Source organism: Uloborus diversus, chromosome 10 (assembly GCF_026930045.1).
Source record: "Uloborus diversus isolate 005 chromosome 10, Udiv.v.3.1, whole genome shotgun sequence".
NCBI lineage: Eukaryota > Metazoa > Arthropoda > Arachnida > Araneae > Uloboridae > Uloborus > Uloborus diversus.
Window position 1 is genome coordinate 13,963,047 of NC_072740.1, and position 21,455 is coordinate 13,984,501.

The window sequence follows — 21,455 nt, forward strand, 5'->3', positions numbered from 1 at the left end:
TAATGGTAATTCAGTCCTCCTTAAAATAAAGTTGCTTGTATATCGCTGTAAATATTGTAGCAATGTTTGTATCATTAGTAATTTTTGTAAGTAATACATTTATCTATAAAGAACAAAAATACATTTAAAAAATAAATTAGTAAAATATTTTGACTTTTGAATTGTTAGACACAAGGGAGATAGATCACTCAGGCTTTCACAGGGAAATGTTGTTATGCGTTATTTTAGGAACTCTTTCCACACCACTAGCGCAAGTAGAATTTTCTCCTTGGTAGGGGATAGGGGTCTTCCCGTTCACTCCTTAGAAGTGAATATATAATGTATTAGGATTGACAATATGATTTTAAAACCAACAGTTCTATGGTGTTAATTTTCAAAACCACCTTTCTCTCTTGCTGCATCTCTGCATCCATACCTTTCTCCAATAAATGATACTACACCATTTAGTTCTTTTTCTCTGTTTTGATGGGCAGCACCTTGTATACACATTATTTATTTCACTTATCTTGAAATATGTTTGAGCCATCATTTTATTGGTAAGATTGTAAAAGAATTTTTATGACAATGTTGGTGAAGAATAAAATATGAGTTACAATTATGGGAAGTGAGAACCACATGTGTATTAAGTCGATGAGTAATCCCTGTATGTGTAAAAATATAGAATAAATAAGGTTTATGAATAAACATTTTTATTTTGCCTGTTCCATGACAAGAGTTCTCACAACTTACAAACAAGTACACAAAGTTTTTCAATGCCGTGATTCTATCACTGTAACCGCAGCCAGAAAATCGCTAAATTAGCATCATTTTTGGCAACTTATTTTTGGCGCCAAATTTGGCAAAAAATTGTTAAATGTCACAATTTTTTAAAATTTAATAGGTCATTGCTGGCAGAGTTTAAAAGTATGTGCGAGTGTTAATTTTTTAGGTATCGCTTTTAATTTATTTTGCAGATTATCCATGAAATTCACTTATCCGCGGTTACCATGTCACCCTATTCTGCAGATAATTGGGAGTTTATTGTACTTACACTGATCACTCATAATATCAACGCATTATTTTTAGTAGTATGTTTTAATATTTAAGCATTATAGGAGCGGTCTAGGGTGGCTCGATGCTCCGCCTGAGGTGCTTTCGGCATCTCATATATCAATGACGTCATATGTGTTTGTAGTCTATAGGCTTGGCAAGAAATTAAAGATATAATATAAAGTTGGCAGCATTTTTTGGCGCCAAATGTCACGAAATTTTCACGACATTTTAACCTGTTAGTCATCAGTCGTGTAACTATCAACAAAGTCATGTGACATCTGTGATGATGTCATCACCTAACAACTAATCAGGGGCAACCTTTGAGGGATAATAAATACATACAGGCATGCATCTGGTCCGATTTTTACAGTGTAGATTTCAGATTTTACAGTGTTTAAATAGTGTTCAATTACTGACACACGCTGGGCAACTACTGGTGAAATCTCCCTTTTTAAATTATATTCGAAATAAGGTGAAAGATAGTAAGTAAAACAGAAAAATGATTAGTAACCGTTGATCCTGATAGTTTTATAGACACATAGAAAAATTTTCAATTTTTTCCTTTGAAATTAAATAGAACTTGTAGAAATTTCCTCTAAATGGTTAACTACTGGCAAATCACCCTATAACTTCGATTTCCAGTCCCTTGACAATCGTTAAATGGAGGTTATACTGTATCAATACTGCCGTCAATAACACCTTTTAGGAGGAAATATAGCCGTTAACAAGGGTTAAAATTATGTGTGCATAGAGTGGTTTTTCAAATTGTTCGAGGCTTTGTAGTGTGTTTTTTTTTTTTGTGTATCATGGCATAACATTTGCATTTATTTTGGAATAGCAATGAAAAATATAAATATGTTTTTTTTTCTGCAACAACCTGTCATTCTTCTGAAAGGGTGACAAGTTTCAATTTCATCTTTTGTGCGGTCCCTTAAAACTCATTGTCGACTCCAGACTCCACCAACTCGCTGTGTCTTAACTCTGTATGATCAATAGTTATAGCACTGTTTTAAGTTTCTCTCACTTGAGTTCGTTTCTGCTTTTAAATAAAGGTCTAAAAAAGCGTGATGTAGTTAAAAAATAGTTACTCTATTTGGCTGTAAAAAAACTTTTTATTAGTGACCAATTATGGATACATACTGCTAGTGCAAATGAAAAACGTGAATTATGACAAAAATGTATAAAGCACATTTAAAACAAAAGATCACTGTACTTGAATTCATACTGCCGAAGAAATCCTTATAATTTTCACACAGTTCAAAAGTTTTATGAAAACGCTTTTAAAACAACATTTTATTTTTTTCATTTCTACGCTTTATGTGAAAAGTTAGTTGAAGTATTAACATACACCATTTTTAAAACACATTCAACATTTTTCTAAAAGTACAAAATGAATTACTGTTTTTGTCATGTTTATGCCAAATGTTTCACAGCTCTTTTATTAAAAATAGATGCTCTTTCAGTTTTGATATGTTGCATTCTGATCATGTACACATTTTGTAATTCTCGGACAATCTTAATCAGATGTTGATTTAGTTACTATGTCATCTCAGTGTTATTTTTGGAATCAACTTTTAGCATAATATTTAACATAATATTTTTCCTGCTTTTGCTATAATTTTGAAAGGAACAATGGGGGAAGGGATGACATAAAAATTAAACCATGTAAGGAAAGAAGATTTAATATGCAATGAGAGTTCTATTTATCAAACATGATATGCAATCAAATCCTAATTTAGTGAATAGCAAATTTGTTAATATTAATTGATTTAAAATGTAATAAATTAATTAATATTTTTATTATGGTTTGCATCGAGTTGTATAAGAACCCTTCTTGATTAATTATAAACCATAATTTTTATCACATAGAATAAGCTAAATGGTCTGCAGCAAAACAAATATCACCAGATTTCATGTAACTATAAAACATTCATGAAGATTAGAGTTGTGTTAAAATGAATGATTTTCATATGGACGGACACACAAAGGTTTGAAAGAAGGGCGGCAGTCACAACTGGAACTATTCACAATGAAAACATCTTAATCATTTTTAACATAGCTCCTGAGTGAAGAGAGCGAGCACAAACTTTACATAACATGATGTTTACTTGTTTAACATCTAAATAAACTTCGCAATGAAGTCAAACACTACTATCACAGATGCTAGAACTTTAATTTCTATGGGAGCTGTCATTTTTCTTTATGAAAGTTCACTAGTTTTTCATTTTATTTTAAAATTGAAAAAAGTTTCTACAATTTTTGAAAACATAATGTCTTAAATTCAATTTAAATCATAGAATGTAGAAACTAAGCATGTGTTTTAGAAATAAAATGCATCGAAACCACTTAAGTTTTCTTGATAATCTCTGTGTGTTCACTTAAGCATTGCAAAAATGAGCCAAAAACGTACAAGTGAAATCAAATTTTTTTTTTTTTTTTGGAGTTTAAAAAAAAAAGAAAAATATTATTATAGTTTCAAACATTTTCGCACATTAAAAAGCTTTTACGCTAGTTTAAAACAGTCGTTTATAGTTATATTTTCGATGTACATAATAACACCATAAACCTACGTTAAAACCAGGGCTTGATTACTGAATTGGTCAACTTAGCAGTGACTTAGGCTTCCTGCTCTTTAAGGAAAATTATTTCAGGCAATACCTAAAATTGTAAAGATTTGACGACCCTGAAAAAGGGGTTTGGTCTCTAGGGCTGCCTGATAAGTTAAGCGAGCCCTGGTTAGAACGCTTTCTTACTTCACACCACTCACGAGGAGTTAAAAGCTCTTTATTCATATAAATTTCTTCCATTTGCTTCAGAGTGACATTTAGTCATTCACAAGGATAAAATCACATGAGCGCTATATAGATAATATTTGATCATTCATGTGATTTCATACATTCATGCTCACAGTGGTTTATCCTTTTCGCTACAAAAGGTATAGCAAGAGGGGAAAAACCTAAATTCAATTTTTTCACTTAAATGAACACACTTCTATGATAGAAGGAAATTACATTTAAATATAATATTCCACTTGCATTGAAATAAACTAATAAAATTTTCTAGAATCAAAAAGTCGTGTCAAAATGCCATTGTTCTTAGGCTCAACCAACAATGTTATCACAGATGAAAAGTCGTCCTTTGAGACCTTTAAACTTCTTTAGAAATACAAATTCATGATAATGCTTTTTCGTAGTTGAAATAAATGAATAACGTAAAAATAGACGTATAAAAAGATGCAGAGAAAACACAAATGGAATAAAAAGCATTTTTACAGCTTTTTGTATGATTTCAAATATAAACATTAAATCATCCATGTAAAATTGTATAAAAGATAAAAACATTACTGATTGATTATGAAGTAACACGTCATAACAAATGATGAAGATATGTCTTGAATGAATTGGGCATTGCATCATTATGGTTGTTTTTTAAGTGGTGAGCTTGTGCTACTACAATCTTTTTCATCACTTCCATCTTTACAGTCATCAACACCATCGCACCAAAATTCGCTATAGATGCATCTCCCATTATTGCATTCCTTTTGTGTCGATAAACAAGGATCGCCACAACCATCTGGCTCATCCGTGCCATCAGAGCAATCAGGATAACGATCGCAAAAGAGGTCCAAACCGACACACATGCCATTATTACAGTTAAATTCATTTGTTGGACAACCTGAAAATAAATGTACGGGAAGAAACCGTGAATTAATCAAACTCTTCAAAGAAATGCACTTATAAAAATAAAAAAACAAAGCAGAAAATAATCAAAAGCAGCAAAACTAACTAATTTCCTCATTATAAAAGTTTTTTACTAACACACACTCAGAAATGGAAAAAGTTTCACGATATTCTTTGTAGTAAAATTTACGGTACGAATTAAAGTATGTGAGAAAGAGAAAAAAAAAAGAGTCAAAGAACTATAAATTGTGGATTTATGTCTAACTGAATTAATAACAAATGAGTCGTTCATTGAAAAAGTGGTGTATCTCCTTGTAAATAATTTTACTCTACCTCATTATAAAGCCCTTGGCAAATTTTTCCCATAGGAAAAAAATATAAGTGTTCAGCTACTGTTAGTGATAAGATATTTGTCTTTCAAAGAGTGCTTTGCTTCGCTTTAATTATAGAATATATAACTAAATGTCATACCAGTTAGCAAACAAATATGCATTTTAAAAATATGAACCACTTTTACATTGAACGACACACATGATGAACTGATGATATGCAGGTAAATTTGAAACAAAAAAAAAATTAATAAAGCTTTTTTTTTTCGTAAAGTCGGATTTCTTAGTTTCAAGTAAAATGAGTAAACGACTCCAGCGGCAATAACCTCTCAATCAGGGGCGGGGGGTGGGGCTGCTCCCTAGGAAATAAATTTGCTATAACTATCAAACTATCCCATTAAATATTCTATAATTTATTTCTAAACAGCACAATTCAAAAATACAGCATATTTGAATAAAATAACTTTTGTTTCGGATAGGAGAAACATGGGAGTCAGAAGTCAGTGTGAAAGAATATATTTAACTGGCTTAATTTACTGGCTTAGGATTCAAAGGTACATAAAATCGCGATTCGTCCAATCATAGGCGCCGCCGCCGTTGGATAGTCGCCCCCTCAATAATTGAAACTCGGACCCCCAGATTAGTTGGGATGGTAAAATTCATTGTTTTAGGGGTACTTATTACTGTTTCAATTCCAAAGACTTTATAGCACAATTACATAACACATGCTTAATTATGTGGAGTAAAGCTGCCAAATATTTAATTTATTATGTAATTAAAACAAACAAACCTTGAAATAAAGAAATGAACTGCAGAAAAAATAACACAAAGATAAAGCAACTGTCTACAATGACAGCTTAGTAGCAAAGAATTGCTGCTAACGCTCTATTAATTATTATCAGAAGTCTAAAACGTTTGCGAAGTTTTGCAGGCGGGGGGTGGGGGGACAAAGGATATATACTCGATGTAAATTATTCCAAAAAACAGCAAGAACCATGCCCTTCTACCTGTATAAATACATTAATTTCTCAAAGTCGGGGCGCAGTTGACCCTTCTGACCTCCCTAAATGACGGGCCTGCTAGCGAGTCTAGCATCAGCCATTAAGACATGGTAATGGTGCAGAAAACCTTATGGAGCTACTGAGGGTTTGCAATCAAAGAGTGAATATAACCCAAGCTTAAAGCAAAGGTTTCAAAGAAAGAAAAAATATACTCAACTAGATATAGAAAATGAGATTTTACAAGTACTTAAGTGAGAAATAAGTTTAATTCCTATTGAGAAAATCAAATCGAAATCATCTTTTGTTTTCTCCATGATTTACAATGTAAACGAGTGCGTGATTTACAATGTGAACAAGTATATGACAAATCAGCAAATAAAAAGTGAAAAATAAATAATTTCTTGTGTAAATTTATTTTTAAAAAAGGTGCAATCTTAAAATATTCTTTAGAAAGATCGAGATTATGTATTACTAAATTACCTAAACAAGGGCTGTCGAAACGTAGGTTCCAAACATATTTTTAAGGAAAAAAAAATATGTATTACATTTTACAAACCTATGGAAAGCTTTAGATTTAAAACATGAATAAATAAATGAACAGACTAGCTTCATAGAGGCTGCCAACACATTTATATTTCTAATTTTTTAAATAAAAATATCGTCACGAAAATCGTAGTTTAGTGGAGAAAAATGACCTTGATCACCGAAATATGTTTTAAGTATTATTTTTAAAAAAAAAGCTGAAATACAGTGAGAGAAGGAGTTAAAATAGTGCAATAAAACACCAGTAGTTCTAAGTGGGGGAGTTCCCAAACTTGATTTCTTCTCCTAATGTCAACAAAGATAGCCTACAATTACGTGCTTAGAACTTCGATTTCGAAAAACTTCCAGAAGAGCCCCCCCCCCCCCCCCAACCGTAATACCCGCGGAACGCTCCTTCTCACCATTAAAGATCTTTCGTTTTTAAGACTTCAAATAGGAAAAAATTCCAGAAGTCTCCTGAAACTTCCCTCTCCCTAATATCAGCAAAGATCGTTTAAAACTTCGTGTTCAAGCCTCTATTTTCAAAACATGGCTGAGAGAAAAAACCTATAAACTCCTCTCCCAAACACCATCGAAGGTGGCCTAAATTCAACTTTTTCGGAGCGTTAATTTCAAAAGATTTCCGGTTCCTGAACATGGCCTACAATCGCACTATTTAAGCATTCAATTTCGAAAAAAATCTGGGTGAGCCTCCAATCTCTCTCTTTAACAACACCAAAATTGTTTAAATCTGCGTTTATAGAACTACAATTTCGGGAAAGTTCCTTGAGGAAGCCCCAAACCCCTACTCATCCTAAACAACACGAACCATTATAACTGCGTTTTTAGAGCTTCAATTTCAAAAAAGTACCGGTGGAGGGCCCCCCGAATATCTTCTCCACTAATATTACTAAAGATCGTCTAAAACTGCGTTTTTCCAAACTTCAATTTCAAAAAATTTCCGAGGATTAAATTTCTTCCCTGAACCCCAAATGTCCGAGCGAATATTATTCTTACGATTAGGCTCATGTTGCTACATTACTTAGAATCAGTAATCCTCCTAAACCGGAAAAAACTCTCTCTCTAAATATAGATAGATTGATTGCTATATACGTAGGCTGTTCAATAAATAATAAGACTAATTTTACTGCAGCGAAACCACTCATTGGAATGTTAATTTCTTTGGCATGAAAAATGTCTGTTGTCTGTATCAACAAAATCTATCGATAGCTGGCCCGTACAGACTCCTGAGTATCACCTGATTGAATTGAAGCCTGTTGATGGGCGCCCACAAGATGCCAAAATGGAAGCGTCGTTGGAACAAAGTTATGCGATTAAAGTTTGTTTTCGTCTGTAAAAATCAGCATCAGAGATCTTTGATATGATACGTGAAGTTTTCAACAATGAAGCAATGTTTAGAGTCAGTACATTTTGCTGGCATAATGCTCTTAAGGAAAGCAAGAAAAATGTGGAAGATATTGAACGTGAGGGACAACCTTCAATGTCCATCACAGAGGCAATGATTAACACTGCTGTTGTTATCATCAAGGGAAATCACAGAATTATTTTACAGCAGCTATTTCTGGCTGTTTCCTTAACTTAAGAAACCATTACGAGGCAAACATTTTAAAAGCAACAAAGCATGTCTAAACTCTGCGGAGGCGGTTTTGAATGAGTTCTCACAAACTTAACGTTCACAAGTTTTTAAGAAGTGGAATAAATGCATTTAGTCCCCCAGAAGTTATTCTTAAAAAAAAAAAAAAAAAACATGTAAATTATGAAGATTTAAGTTGTTCTGTATTTTTTATAAATTTAGTCTTTTTACTTATTCAACAGCCCTCGTATATAGATACATTTTTCACTCCAGGGTCCCCCGTACCTGCCACAATTTGAAGCAACTTGAAAAAAGCAGTGTTAAAACTGCTCCCCCCCTCCCAATAATATTTTTCTGACGATGCCATTGCGTCTAATAATGCTTTCACAAAATCGGGGACAGTATGGGAGCCTAAAGACATTTCAAAAGAGCTTAGTTATGAAAAATTGTATGAGGAAGAACTTTTTACTCTCCGGTATCCTCGCCTAGCACTATTTCTATATCTGCCTCATGCGTTCAATCGCCTCTTGAGTTTGGGGAAAGGCCTAAAGTCACAAGGAGGCATATCAGGAGAGTAAGGAGCCTATTGAAGAACAAAAGCCAAAAACGACGAAATCAAGCGCGAGAAATGTACAGAAAAAACGTCACCGAAAACCGCGTGCTTCTTTCCAGTCTCCACTTGACTGTACCTCAGTTTTTGGCAAAATTATGATGCAGTAGCGCTGCTCTAGGCTTTTCCTCATTTTCTAAAAATTAAAAAATCCGACTGTCTTAATTAAAAAATCCGACACTAACTTGATCTGGTTTTCACTAACAAACAAACAAAAAAAAAAAAAAAAAAAAACTCGATTACTTTTTTAACAGTTCTCGTGCATATTAAGGATTTTTTTTTTCTTTTGGGTTGTCTTATGTTGTAACATTAATACCTAATGGTCATAATTCTGATTGCTACTTTTACTTACTTTTAGTGCAGTTAAGCTCATCATTAGCATCCCAACAGTCCACTTTTCCATCACATTTAAATTTATCTGGTAAACATGGAGTATTATTTCCACAACGGAAGTAGCCACTACCGCAGTCTGTGTAAGAAAAGTGTATTAGAACCATTATAAACAAACCCATAGACCCACATTTTAGAATTCACTACAAAATAATAAGAGATTCTTACTGCAATTTAATTCGTCAGACATATCCAGACAATCTTCATGACCATTGCAGATATCAGTTATTGGAATACATAGCCCATTTGAGCATTGCCACTCACCATCTTTACATGGAGCTGAAAATGCAATGGGATACAAAGTCAAAATGCATGCATAAGTAACAACTCATTCTTAATATTTACAGCTAAAATGATCATTAATCATTAGGAGATATTGCCAGTTTTATAGATTGAAATACATTTTAAGTGTAAAACCTTTAAGTGATTTATTTCATATTGCTTGATAAACATCGTCGATACAAATGTTAGGTATCAAATATGAAAAAGTGCATTTTTCAGTGCTGAACTAAAAAGGTTATATTAGAAACGATACAATTATAATATGGCGAAAAAGATGCTGCTTTGTTGTTCTTTCCAAAAAGCGAAAACGATTTAAAAGATTTTGCTTATTTTTAACTTAAATTTTAAATAGACATAGGAGAACTTCTGTTCTTTGATGGAAAATAAAACTTAGGTTCTAAAGGTTAGAAGAAAACCTACTTTTTATAAATTACACTTTTAAATTTAATTTATTCCTTTACGTTTTGTGCAATTTTTCATGTTAATGATATAAAGTAAAAGCGTGTTCGTACAAAAGAAAAAGAAATTTTTGAAGTATTTTGTTCATCATCTCACGTTGAAATAGTAACTGCGAGAACTGCTGCCCTAATGGCCTCCCTATCTTTCTGTCACTTTGTTTAGTTTCTGTTTTTGAAATCTACAGAGATTCCGGTCTGTTTCTTCAATAATAAATAAACTCTTTTCACTCGAACACTAAAAATGTAACTGGAATGTAATGGATTCGTCTTAGGAATTTGTCTGTGAATTATTGACCACAAGTATACTCAACTACAAAAACAACAAAACATTTGAATACTTTCAAAGACAATTTTAATTTCTACATTTCTGAAGAAATAGAAAACTGCCAAGGTAAGAACTGGATGGTGTGTCTTACCCAGGAAAATAATACATACTACTGATATAATACTGAAAGCCGATGAAAACTTATCGAAGTATCCAAAAATATATTACTGAAACTGAACTTCAACTGTAGTAAATAGGTACAATTCTGGTTATCTGTGCAACAAGCTTCTACAATTCGTTTCACAGAAACTTGAAAGGTATCACTATTGTTTACACCTCCACACCATTAAAGTTAGATTTCGGACAATTAAAACCAAGAAAGTGAAATGAACTAGAAAAAGCAAATTTCGAAAATATCGTATAAATCGATATATTTCGAATAACTTGAATAGACCTCCATTGCATTGCAATCATCATCATCAACAATCGAAAATAAGCGCATCATTCCCACAAGAGTTATTTGAATTTGTTTTGTAAAACTATTATTTATTATATGTATATGTTTTTCTTAAATCAGAACAAAATTTTCCTTTTAATCCATAAAACCTTTTTCAAAAATAACGTGCAACGTAATAATAATATACTGACGTGCATGGGTGCAATAATAATATACTGAGAAGGAGGTGGGTCGTTTTAACGCTGTTGAGAAATTTAGTTTTTCAAAAGTGGATCATAATCTAAAACAGTTTGAGAACTCTTGTTCTACAGCGTTAAGAATTATTTCCTATTTTGTTTCAGTGGTTCGAACGTGGACAAGAGTCTTTTATCTCTACTTACTCTCGTTGTCCCTACTTTACTAAAACAACCAATTTTATTAAAATAAATAGTATATAGTTATAAATCTGATAACTACTTTACTTACGAACAATTGCGCATTGAAATGTTGCGTTTCCTAAATTTTTGCATAATTGATGATGACCAAGACACCAGCCACCACAACCTGAGGGATCGTTTACATCTCTTGGCACCAAACAGCGAGCATATGGCGTTTGGTACAAAAATATGCAGATGTGTCCAATTGCACAATCACCATTACATTCCATTATTACACTTGTTGCATTGTTAGTAACTGCAAAAATAAATACATAAAAGTCATTTTTTTAATTATATGCTTACATATCATTTTAATGCTTGTACATGTGTCTTTATATAATTTTATATGTTAGCACATATTTTAAAAAGTACGCTTGCATCCAGAAACATATATATAGCAGGACAAGAGCACGTTTGACAAGAGGTCAATGAAGTGGGAAGGAAGCTTCAAAGAGCGTCTAAAACATTTTTTTCACGTAAATTTTAAAAAATTGCTAGTCTCTCTTCGAGCCTTATGTCTTGTAGTAAAGTCATTAAAGATCATCTTTAATTGCGAATTTATGACTTTAAAATTCTCCTAATTCCCCTCCTTCTCTGATCTCTTTCCCTTTTCTTATCGTCAGATGGCCAACAATTTCGTGTATAACATCTGTTTCAAAACAGTTGTGAGGGAGCGTCCTCTTCCCTTCCCCTGAACAATATTTTGAAAACTGTAAAATTTCATTTCTAGGAATTTTCGATTTTTCGTCTTTAGGAGTTTTTAATTTCAAAAAACTTTCTGAGAACCCCCGAATGTCTCACCCCACATCATTACAAAGAGAATCTCCGAAATCCTCCCTTCCTCTAATGTTATCAAAGATGACCCACAATTGCGTATTTAGGACTTCAATTTCAAAATTTTTTCTGGGCGAGTCCCGAATCCTAATCTTTTTCGTAACGTTGTCAAAGATAGCCTACAATTGAATTTCTAAGTCTTCAATTTCAAAAAATTTCCAGTTGAACGCTCCCGAACCCCGCTCTTCCTAATATCATCCAAGGAAAATATAAAAAGTAACTCCTTCCTTATTTTGACAAACAGAAGTGCTACTCCTCTGAGTGGGCAGGGGAGTGAGACGCTGTTGCAAATAGAGTTCGAGCGTAATCTGTAAGTTTGACCTGGGGCGTAAATAGATGTTTATCCAGCCCAGAGCACAAACATTAAACATTGGATTTCTTAAAGCCTTCATTGACTACTGTTTGAGAAATTTCGTTGTCGTTTGATACATGAAAGTTTACGAAATTAAAACTTAGTACATACTCCTTTAACAAACATTAAGAGCAAACCACTAACTAGTAAAAAAAATAATGAATTAACCTTACGTAATTATTGAAGAAGCGAAATGAATTTGAAAATTGGTTGAAGGTGTTGCTGGTTGATGGTTTTAGAATTGTGATTACAGTAAATATGCTTTTAAATATGACAACTCTCAAAACTTTCAGCAAAACCACAAACGTACGTTACCAACACACGTCAGAAACGTGTTAGCTTTTTTTTTTTTTTTTTTTAAAGAGTGAACATTACAAAATAACTTACACAGATCATCTTTTACATCGCACGGACAACTGCGGACTTCTCTTTCTTTTCCTGCGCAAGGTGTGGAAATATCTATACATTTACGATACCTTGTTTGCATTTCGCAAGGTGCTGCACATATACTCCATTCGGACCACGCACCCCACGTACCTAGATTTCAATAAACAATTATTGACAAATGATGACCCTAAAGTAAAATACAAAAAACAACTCAGGGAGGCACTTTTTAAAAATAACGTTCTGTTCGACTAAAAACATTGAGCGGCAAAAAAAAAATCACTTATTTTTCTGCATAAAACCAAAGTATACGACTCAGCCCCATATGTTAAAAACTTTCCACGCTCAAAAATAAAAATAAATGAATAAAAAATAATAATAATGAATATATTATTAGAACATCGCATGTTGCAAAGTTGGAGTACCATTGTAGATCTTTAGCAAAGAACTGTCCCGTATTGTTAAACTTACATTTTTAAAAAAAGTGACTTTTGGTTAGGTGAGAATTCTGATTTTCGATGAGGTAGGAGCGTCAAATTAGTCCATGTAGACCAATAAGGCCAACCCTTATTTTTCTATGCAGGATAGCAAAGATTAGCTAGAGTTTGATTTTATTATCATCAGACAGCCTAATTGATGATAAAACATTATCAACAAGCAATTTGTTATCATCAGGCAAAAGTGCAGCAACAGTTATTACAAGAGAGTCTTGTCAAAATTGCCAAGTCTTATTTTACAATTAAAAAAGAAAGTTCTTCATAGTTCACTGTAGTTTACTAGTATAAAAAAGTTGTTAACTGTTCTAGAAAGCTTAATTTAAGTAGGTTACGAATTCAAAATTGAAAATGTCGCTGTGTACCATTTCTTTTCCTGTGAGTTGAGAACCCTAGAGAAGCCCAAGAGGCCTCGGCTGAAGCCCAATGAGGCCATGATTGCCCTTATTAGGACTCCAGTATCCTTATTAAGACATCGAAAGACCAGGTGGAGAATATGATCCTGTGCTGCTTATACTGCCCATATGTGCACGAACTGTGCACAGGAGTGATAAAAAAATAGAAAATAACGACTAATCAGTGTCCCGAGTATGAGTATTGATCTTTCTCCCTTTCGTTGAAGTAAGTATCGAATTTTCGATAATGTTTAGAGTTTATTACGTGCGATTTTATATGTTTTTATATTGACGATAAAGAATTTTTCAATTTTTTTATCGTATTTTTTTGGCGTTTTTTCAGACTTGGCCTCATTTGGCCCCATGTTCCTAATAAGGCCAATCCACCATTTTTCGTTAAACTGCTAACAAACATAATTTAGACCTTTTTTTTTAAAGTAATGTTTTTTATTTAATTTAATTTAATTTATTTTTATGAGTCATTTGATGAATGTACACAAATTGGAGCCAAATGAATCATTAATTAGCGAGATAGTACGCCTTGAACCTTAGGTTGGCCTTATAAATTCAGTTCATAAAATATTTTCGAGTATGTTTACTATAATGTGCTCGTATGGTTACGTTCTCCACGTATTCCAATAGATGGAAAGAACGTTTGAGCGGTAGACAAGCAAAGTAATACAATCAATATCGTAAACCGAACGCAAAAAATTTCAGACTGAGAGCATGCTACGTAAAAATATAATATATATTATATATATATATATATATATATATATATATATATATATATATATATATATATATATATATATATATATTATCGCCAAAATAATTAGCACTGAATTGGTATCAAGAAAAAACGCAGTATATCTGAAGAAGAACGTATGAACGATAAACTACACCAGGTGTATATATGAATGCACACCAATCTTTCTACTTATATAGAGTTTAAAGTAATTGCAAAATAGAATGTACCAGGAATATTAAATTACGGAAATAAATTACAGTCGAACTCATTTACAACGAGTTCAAAGAGACAGCGATATTTGCTCGTTATAACCGAGTGTTCGTAAAAAGCGAGTTCGTGAAAAAAAAAAATCACAAAAATTCATCAGTTGCGTTCTTTCTTCTTTCTAATCACTGTACAGCACCAAATAAGTTGGTTACATTGCTTTGAACTTTCTGCTTCTCTTGTCATTGTTTTTGAGGAATACACATATACATACATATACAGGGTGTCCCAAAAGGTCGTTTACAAACTTAACATGCTGGTCTGTCATATCATGATTAACAAGATTTACATAGTAACATACGTTCGCAAACACAATGTTGGTCACTACATACACTCAAAGTCAGACACTAACGGATGCACACATGTCGCATATTTATTACACAAAAATGATTTTACGCAACATTTTAGTTGTCAAGGAAGGCTAATAGCTGTTGTTGAAATTTGTTGCCTTTAACTGCCATACACGCGTCGCAACGACAAAGTACCGACCGTCGTAATAACGATCTATTCCGACAAGATTTCACCGATAGCTGCGTTGTCGTTGCAACGTGATTATGAGAGCTGGCGGGTCGCAAATTTTAGCAATTGCTTCAAGCTTTCCATAAAAACTAAAATTTTGTGTAAAATCGTCTTTGTGTAAGAGATATGCGACATGTCGTGTATCCGTTAGTGTCTGACTTTAGTGCATGTAGTGCGCCAACATTGCGTTTGCAAGCACATGTTCCTATGTAAATCTTGTTCATCATGATATGACAGACTTGCATGTTAAGTTTGTAAACGACCTTTTGGGACACCCTGTATATAATTTTTAAATGTTTCTTTAATCCACAAATTAAAAACAAAAGTGTTGTCATCGCTTGTTCTCAGGATTAATTATTTATCACGAACTTTGGTTGACTTAGGAATGTTTAAGAAAATCTCCCCCCCCCCTTCCCCAAAAAAAAAAAGGTTAAACTGAGCTGGAAGTCAATGGAAATTTTACGAATCACACAAATATTGCTCGCTTTAAACGGAGTTTGCTCGTTAAAAGGGCGTTATATTCCCATAGACAGTGTACCAACCAAGTATTTCTGATTTCCTCGCTAAATCCGGGTTCTCGTAAAATCAGGGCTCGTTATAAACGAGATCGACTGTATTAAATAAAACAGAATTACAAGTGGAAATAAGATTGTAATGCGCAAATGGATAAAATGATTTTTGCGTTAAAAAAAATAATAATAAAATAAATAAAATAAATAATAAAATAAAATAAATATAATAAAATCAATAAATTAAATAAAAAAATTAAATCAATAAATAAAATAAATAAATAAGTAAATAAAAATAAATAAAATGATGTAATTTTCCTTTTTGCAACTAAGTAGCATTGACTATTAAGTATAATTAGGATATAAATATACTCTATGACATTATGACAACTTTGCTAGCCAAGCATAAAAATTTCACACATACCAGACTTACTAGGAAGCTCTACAACCTCTGATAAAGCTGGATCAATAACGTCGGGAAGACCTGTAAATGCATACGGATATTTTTTACTCACTAACATGACCATCAGCTGTATAGTCAATATCGTAAGCGAACGCAAGAGATTTATAACTCAGAGCGACGTGTAAAACAAATATTTTTGTGCCAAAATAATTAGCCCTAAATTGGCGCCAAGAAAAAAACGCCGTATATCTGTACAAAAACGTAAAAACGAGAAAATTAAAAACTATGCCAGGTATATGTTTGAATACACACCAATTTTTCTACTTACATAGAGTTTAAAATAATTGCATTGCTTAACGTTAATATAAAATTTTTATGAATATAAAAAATTAAGGAAATAAAATATTAAATAAAACAGAAGTACGAATGGTAACGAAACTGTAATACATAAACGGATAAAACGATTCTTACATTAAAAAAAAAATAATAAATAAATTAATAAAAATAAAATAAAATAAATAAAGAAATAAAATTAAAAAAAAAATAAAAAATAAAATGATGTAATCATTTTCCTTTCTTAACTAAGTAACATTGAGTATAATTATAATTATGATATAAATGCACTCTACGGCATTACGACAACTTTATTTGCCAAACATAAAAATTTCACACATACCAGACTTACTAGGAAGCTTTACAGCGTCTGATAAGACTGGATCAATAACGTTGGGAAGACCTGCAAATGCATAAGGATATTTTTTGATCACTAACATGAGCACCAGTTATATTTTATCATAAGAATATACGTAAATTAATTTCTAATGATATTAACAGATACAAGTTGCAAGCATAACATACAATTTATAGTTTTATTGAAACTAGTTTTACAAATCTCGAAGCACGTATCATTAAGTTATATAAGTCTACAGAAAATTTTCTTTAACGGTGTTAGCATGTTTTTTACGAGTATGCGCAAATTATTTCCCTTCCATATTAAAAACTAATGTGTCCTTGTGTTTGTCAATAAGTTAATATTATAAAAAGCTTATTTGGAAAAAGAAAAACATCAAAGTTTTCTTTGAAGAAATAAGAATATCTTTATTTTCTTTAAATTAGTGAGACTTCTCCAAAAAACTCATTGAAAACAAATAAATGCTGTAAAAGTTGCTTCACTGCCTGCACAGTCCTAATACAGGAAAAACAAGTTGCTATGCTATCACACGTGCCGAACCATGGTAAAATTTTTGAAGCGTACCCTCCGCAACAAAGACTTTTATCATTGTTTGGCATTTGTACACACACATATATGCATATACAGTGGCACCGCAGGGGGGGGGGCAGTCCACCCTGGGTGTTACCTATCGGGGGGGGGGGGTAAAACCCAAAGTGGAATTGCAAGTTTTTGAAAAAACATAAAAACTGCAATTAAAAAAATTTCCCCCCCAATTTTTCTCATTGTATTTTCTCTATCAAACTCAGTTGCATCACCGTGGGGGGCGCTTTGCGCTGGAAGATACCCTCTAGAGCTGGGCTGATGCCAAATTGGATTTAAGAGTTTATATGAAACTATAGATACTTCAGTTCTGAAATTTTGCCCCCAACATTAAAAAATATATTTAATCTATCAAACAGAGTAGCATCACTATGAGTTGGGGGGAGGGGGTCTGACATTTGCGCAGGCAGACATCCTACTGGGGGAGGACACTAAAAATGGGGGTGGGCTCTAGAACCTCTCCTCCCTGTAACATCACCAAAGGTTGTCTAAAACTACGTTTTAAGAACTAGAATTTTGAAAAATTTCTGGGGGACTTACCCCGAGTTTCCCTTTTCCTAGCATATTTGGAGAAAACATTTGCGTTTTTAACGTTTCAATTTTGAAAAACTAACATGGGAGTTCTCCCGAACCTCTTCTCCCCGCAGTTTTAAGAATGCAAATTGGAAAATTTTCCGAGGGAGAAACCCTTGGACCCCCCCCCCCCCCCATGAACTGAATAACATACTCAGGATTAGAATCATATTGTCAATACTTAGACCTAGTACCCTAGTAGTGGCTTTACCTTAAACCAAAAAGCTGAAACTCAATATCTTTCCCTGCGTTTGAGATACTTTTAAAATAATTAAGAAGCCAGCAATTTCATGCGCCCCCTTACTTTTTTCACCTCACGACGGTCCTGCACATATGCGTCTAGGGTAAATTATATAAAAAGCGTTCATAGTTTTTATTTGTCCTTTGTACATTAGCTAATTTCAAATTTCGTTGAAACACAGATGTAGTTGTTTCTGAAAATTGTATGAATTTTATGTTTGCATAGAACATTAAAACTTTTTTTTTTCTTTTTTTTTTCTTTTTTTTTTTGCGTTTGTAGGAGGGGGGGGGGGATGACACCACAAATTACCGCCCCGGGTGTCACCCATTCTAGGTACGCCACTGATGCTCCAGCATCGAATTCTACTTCAATGATTCTCGCCAGCCATCTTTGATCTCTTTCTAATGCAATCTTTTTTAAGCCACCGTGATGTCTGGGATGCGATGTTTCTAGATTCCTTACGTTCACGGAACACCTGAGAAATGGTCGGGAAAGAAAATCCAAATTTTATCGAAAAGCAAGAGATGGTATGCCTCGACTCTCGCGCGTTAACTAGAACGCCACGTTCAGTCTCACTTAAATCACGATAACCTGTCATTTTACCAGAAGCACCAGACTTTAAAATCCTTGCCACACACTTGTCGTCCAATACATAAAAACTGCGGATCGCACCACATTAATCTGATTGGTTTCATACCTTTGTTATTTTCATATGAATGAGTATACCAGTTATTTCGGCACTTCAGTAACCACCGTGTATAAGTAGTTATAAGTAACTTGAGGTGGCAATTTGTGGTGCTATTTTTTACTTCCTTTTACAAAAAAGGAAGTATTGTATTCGCGAAAAAATTTTCACCCAAAAATCGGCCTTAATTTCCATTTTTCTCACCCCAGAATGAATGTTGAGTTTTTTTTTCGACCTGACCACACGTGGATATATACCTAGGAACCTACAGACACCCGAAATATCCATTTTGACGACCCCCGAGTTAATTACAACGAATTTTCTCGTGACGTCCGTATGTATGTGCGTATGTGTGTATGTATCTTGCATAACTCAAAAACGGTATGTCCTAGAAAGTTGAAATTTGGTACGTAGACTCCTAGTGAGGCCTAGTTGTGCACCTTCCTTTTTGGTTGTATTCGGATGCTTCAAAGAGGGTCTTATGCCCCTTTTTGGGGGGAAATCATTGTTAATTTCGATGTAAACTCAAGTGGTGTTATAATTTGGCGGACACTTGGCGATATATCGCCAGTCTTTTGGTCGCCAAGTTTTGTCGCCAACTTGTCGACAAATTTGGCGATTTTTTTTTTAATTATTTTTTTTTATTTTTTAAATCTGGTTTCAATTTGGCCACTGTTGGTGATATTTAGAGAGTAAACTATTGAATCATATTAAAACTGCCAATAATGAGAAAATGACCTTAAATTGGAGTAAAAGGAAGTCCTGTGATGCACACATCAGCTCGTTTGTTTCAGAAATTGAAATCTCAAGGTCAACTATATACGCCCATGAAATTTAGCAATACTTCGTCCAATACTTAACTCGCTAGAAGGCTCTGAATACCTCAAATTATTTTATAACCACCCTGTGTAAGTGGTTATAAAATAAACTTGTGATGTGGTTATGAAAATAACGAGGAACCAACCATCCGCACGTGCACGACATAACTTGCCAACTTATCAGCTTACTACGTCAAATTTATACCTTATCCTACCTAGACCACGCATTATATTAATTAGTGCTTGCATTTGCAAATTAATACCAATAGTGGATAAAGTTTTGGAACCCCCCCTTCTGTAACGAACAGAAAACAAGACTTTTACGTACCAGTGAAACACAAGGAGCGGATGTCAACTTGCAACATTCCTCCAGGCAAATATCCATGATATCTTTCCAGGGCTTCTATTACTGTCATGCCGATTTTATGAGTAGCATCCTTGCGTGGTTGTGTAAAATGTATTTGGCATTTTGCGATGACGCTTCCTTCGCTAAATACAAAAAATTGGGAAAGGGCATATGATATACAGGAATATTATTTTGATGGAAATGCGAAAACTAATTTGATTTTGTTTTCAGCTTTAATCTCCTTTAACTTTAAAAGTTATACCATAATACATGAAGCAGTCATCAAAGAATAATTTATCTATGCACTAAAAATGTGCACAATTGTATTATAATAAATGAAACATATAATTTGAAAAATGTGTAAAATATGTACGCCTTAAATAATTAATGAGCAATATAAAATGAAACCTTTTTCGATCGTCTGTAGACTGGAAAAAATAAAAACATTCGCAAATAACAATTGCGGGGGGGGGGGGGAGAGAAAAACGAATTGATGAGTTGTGAAAAGATTTATCATTCAAAAAAAAAAAGAGTTCTCTCAAAGGTTCTGTACTTTTTGATACTTGACTTGACCCGTAATTCTTAACCGTTTTTTGAGGGGTTTGTATACAAATATGCATAAGTTTACTCACTAAAGGAATGCTTTTGAAAAAGGAGCGAAAGCTAGGTATGGTTTAGCAGTACAATAAGCAATTTTTATGGCTTAAAAAAACAGACAATATGTAATGTAGCACGGGAAATCTTTCAATTCAACCGATTCTTTATTAAAAACCGTTTGGGGTAGTCTAGTAGCTTAAAGACGCTTATAACTCCTGTTCCATGTGATTTAGAAGCTTCTGTTTTCAACACAATGAGAAAACTTCATCAGGTGTAGCTTTTTGCACTCTGTTCAATGGTACCGAATTCGAGACAAGACTGTAATTCTTTTAAATAGAAAAAAGAAAATTTATGCAGTTTTTTGGTTTGAAATGGGAATTTAAAGAAAACAACTTCGAAAAAAACGTTTCGAGATGCACACCCCCATGCAACAAACTAATATTGTGCCAAATTTCATGAAAATCGACCAAACGGTCAGGGATCTAGGCAAGTCACAGACAGACAAATTGTTTGCCTTTTTATTAGTAGAGATGCACTGCACAGTATCCTTACTTCCCCAGAAAGGAAGGTTTACGTATAACATCATTCAGTTTTACATATTTTTCTATTTTACAGGCACTCAATGTTTGAAACGTTTTCTCACTTAGGTTTTAACACTTAGGATTTTTACATGCATTCTACTTTATATTCTTCTGCGTATGTTACGTCATTTTAAATTTAGTATTTGGTGATAGACAGAGAAAAAAAATATTAATTAATTATTTCTCTGAAAAATACGATTTTCTAAGTACGACGTTTAAAAAAAAACATGTATACGAACATAAATTTGAAAAAATTAGTTTAGTGTAAATAAACGCAATTATTCCTCACCCGAAACGACTTTATTGTTGCAGAAGCTACAAAATAATAGAGAATTATACAATAAGTTTATATTTTTGTTTCAGTTTTGTTTTGTACTCTTGCACTACACATTTTGATTTA

General features: G+C 33.2%; 1 protein-coding gene across 1 annotated transcript in view; it reads right to left on the reverse strand.

Moving 5' to 3' along the window:
• Positions 1-3,617: 3,617 nt before the first annotated feature.
• Positions 3,618-21,455, reverse strand: part of LOC129231663 (uncharacterized) — a 121,342-nt gene continuing 103,504 nt past the window's right edge. Inside the window, exons 6-13 of the mRNA XM_054866026.1 lie at positions 19,860-20,020; positions 16,618-16,677; positions 15,972-16,022; positions 12,610-12,759; positions 11,086-11,292; positions 9,327-9,437; positions 9,121-9,237; positions 3,618-4,707 (exon numbers count right to left, since the gene is read on the reverse strand). Of these exons, the coding sequence (XP_054722001.1) occupies positions 4,448-4,707; positions 9,121-9,237; positions 9,327-9,437; positions 11,086-11,292; positions 12,610-12,759; positions 15,972-16,022; positions 16,618-16,677; positions 19,860-20,020 (1,117 nt within the window). The 3' untranslated portion in view covers positions 3,618-4,447. The remainder of the gene's footprint in view (positions 4,708-9,120; positions 9,238-9,326; positions 9,438-11,085; positions 11,293-12,609; positions 12,760-15,971; positions 16,023-16,617; positions 16,678-19,859; positions 20,021-21,455) is intronic.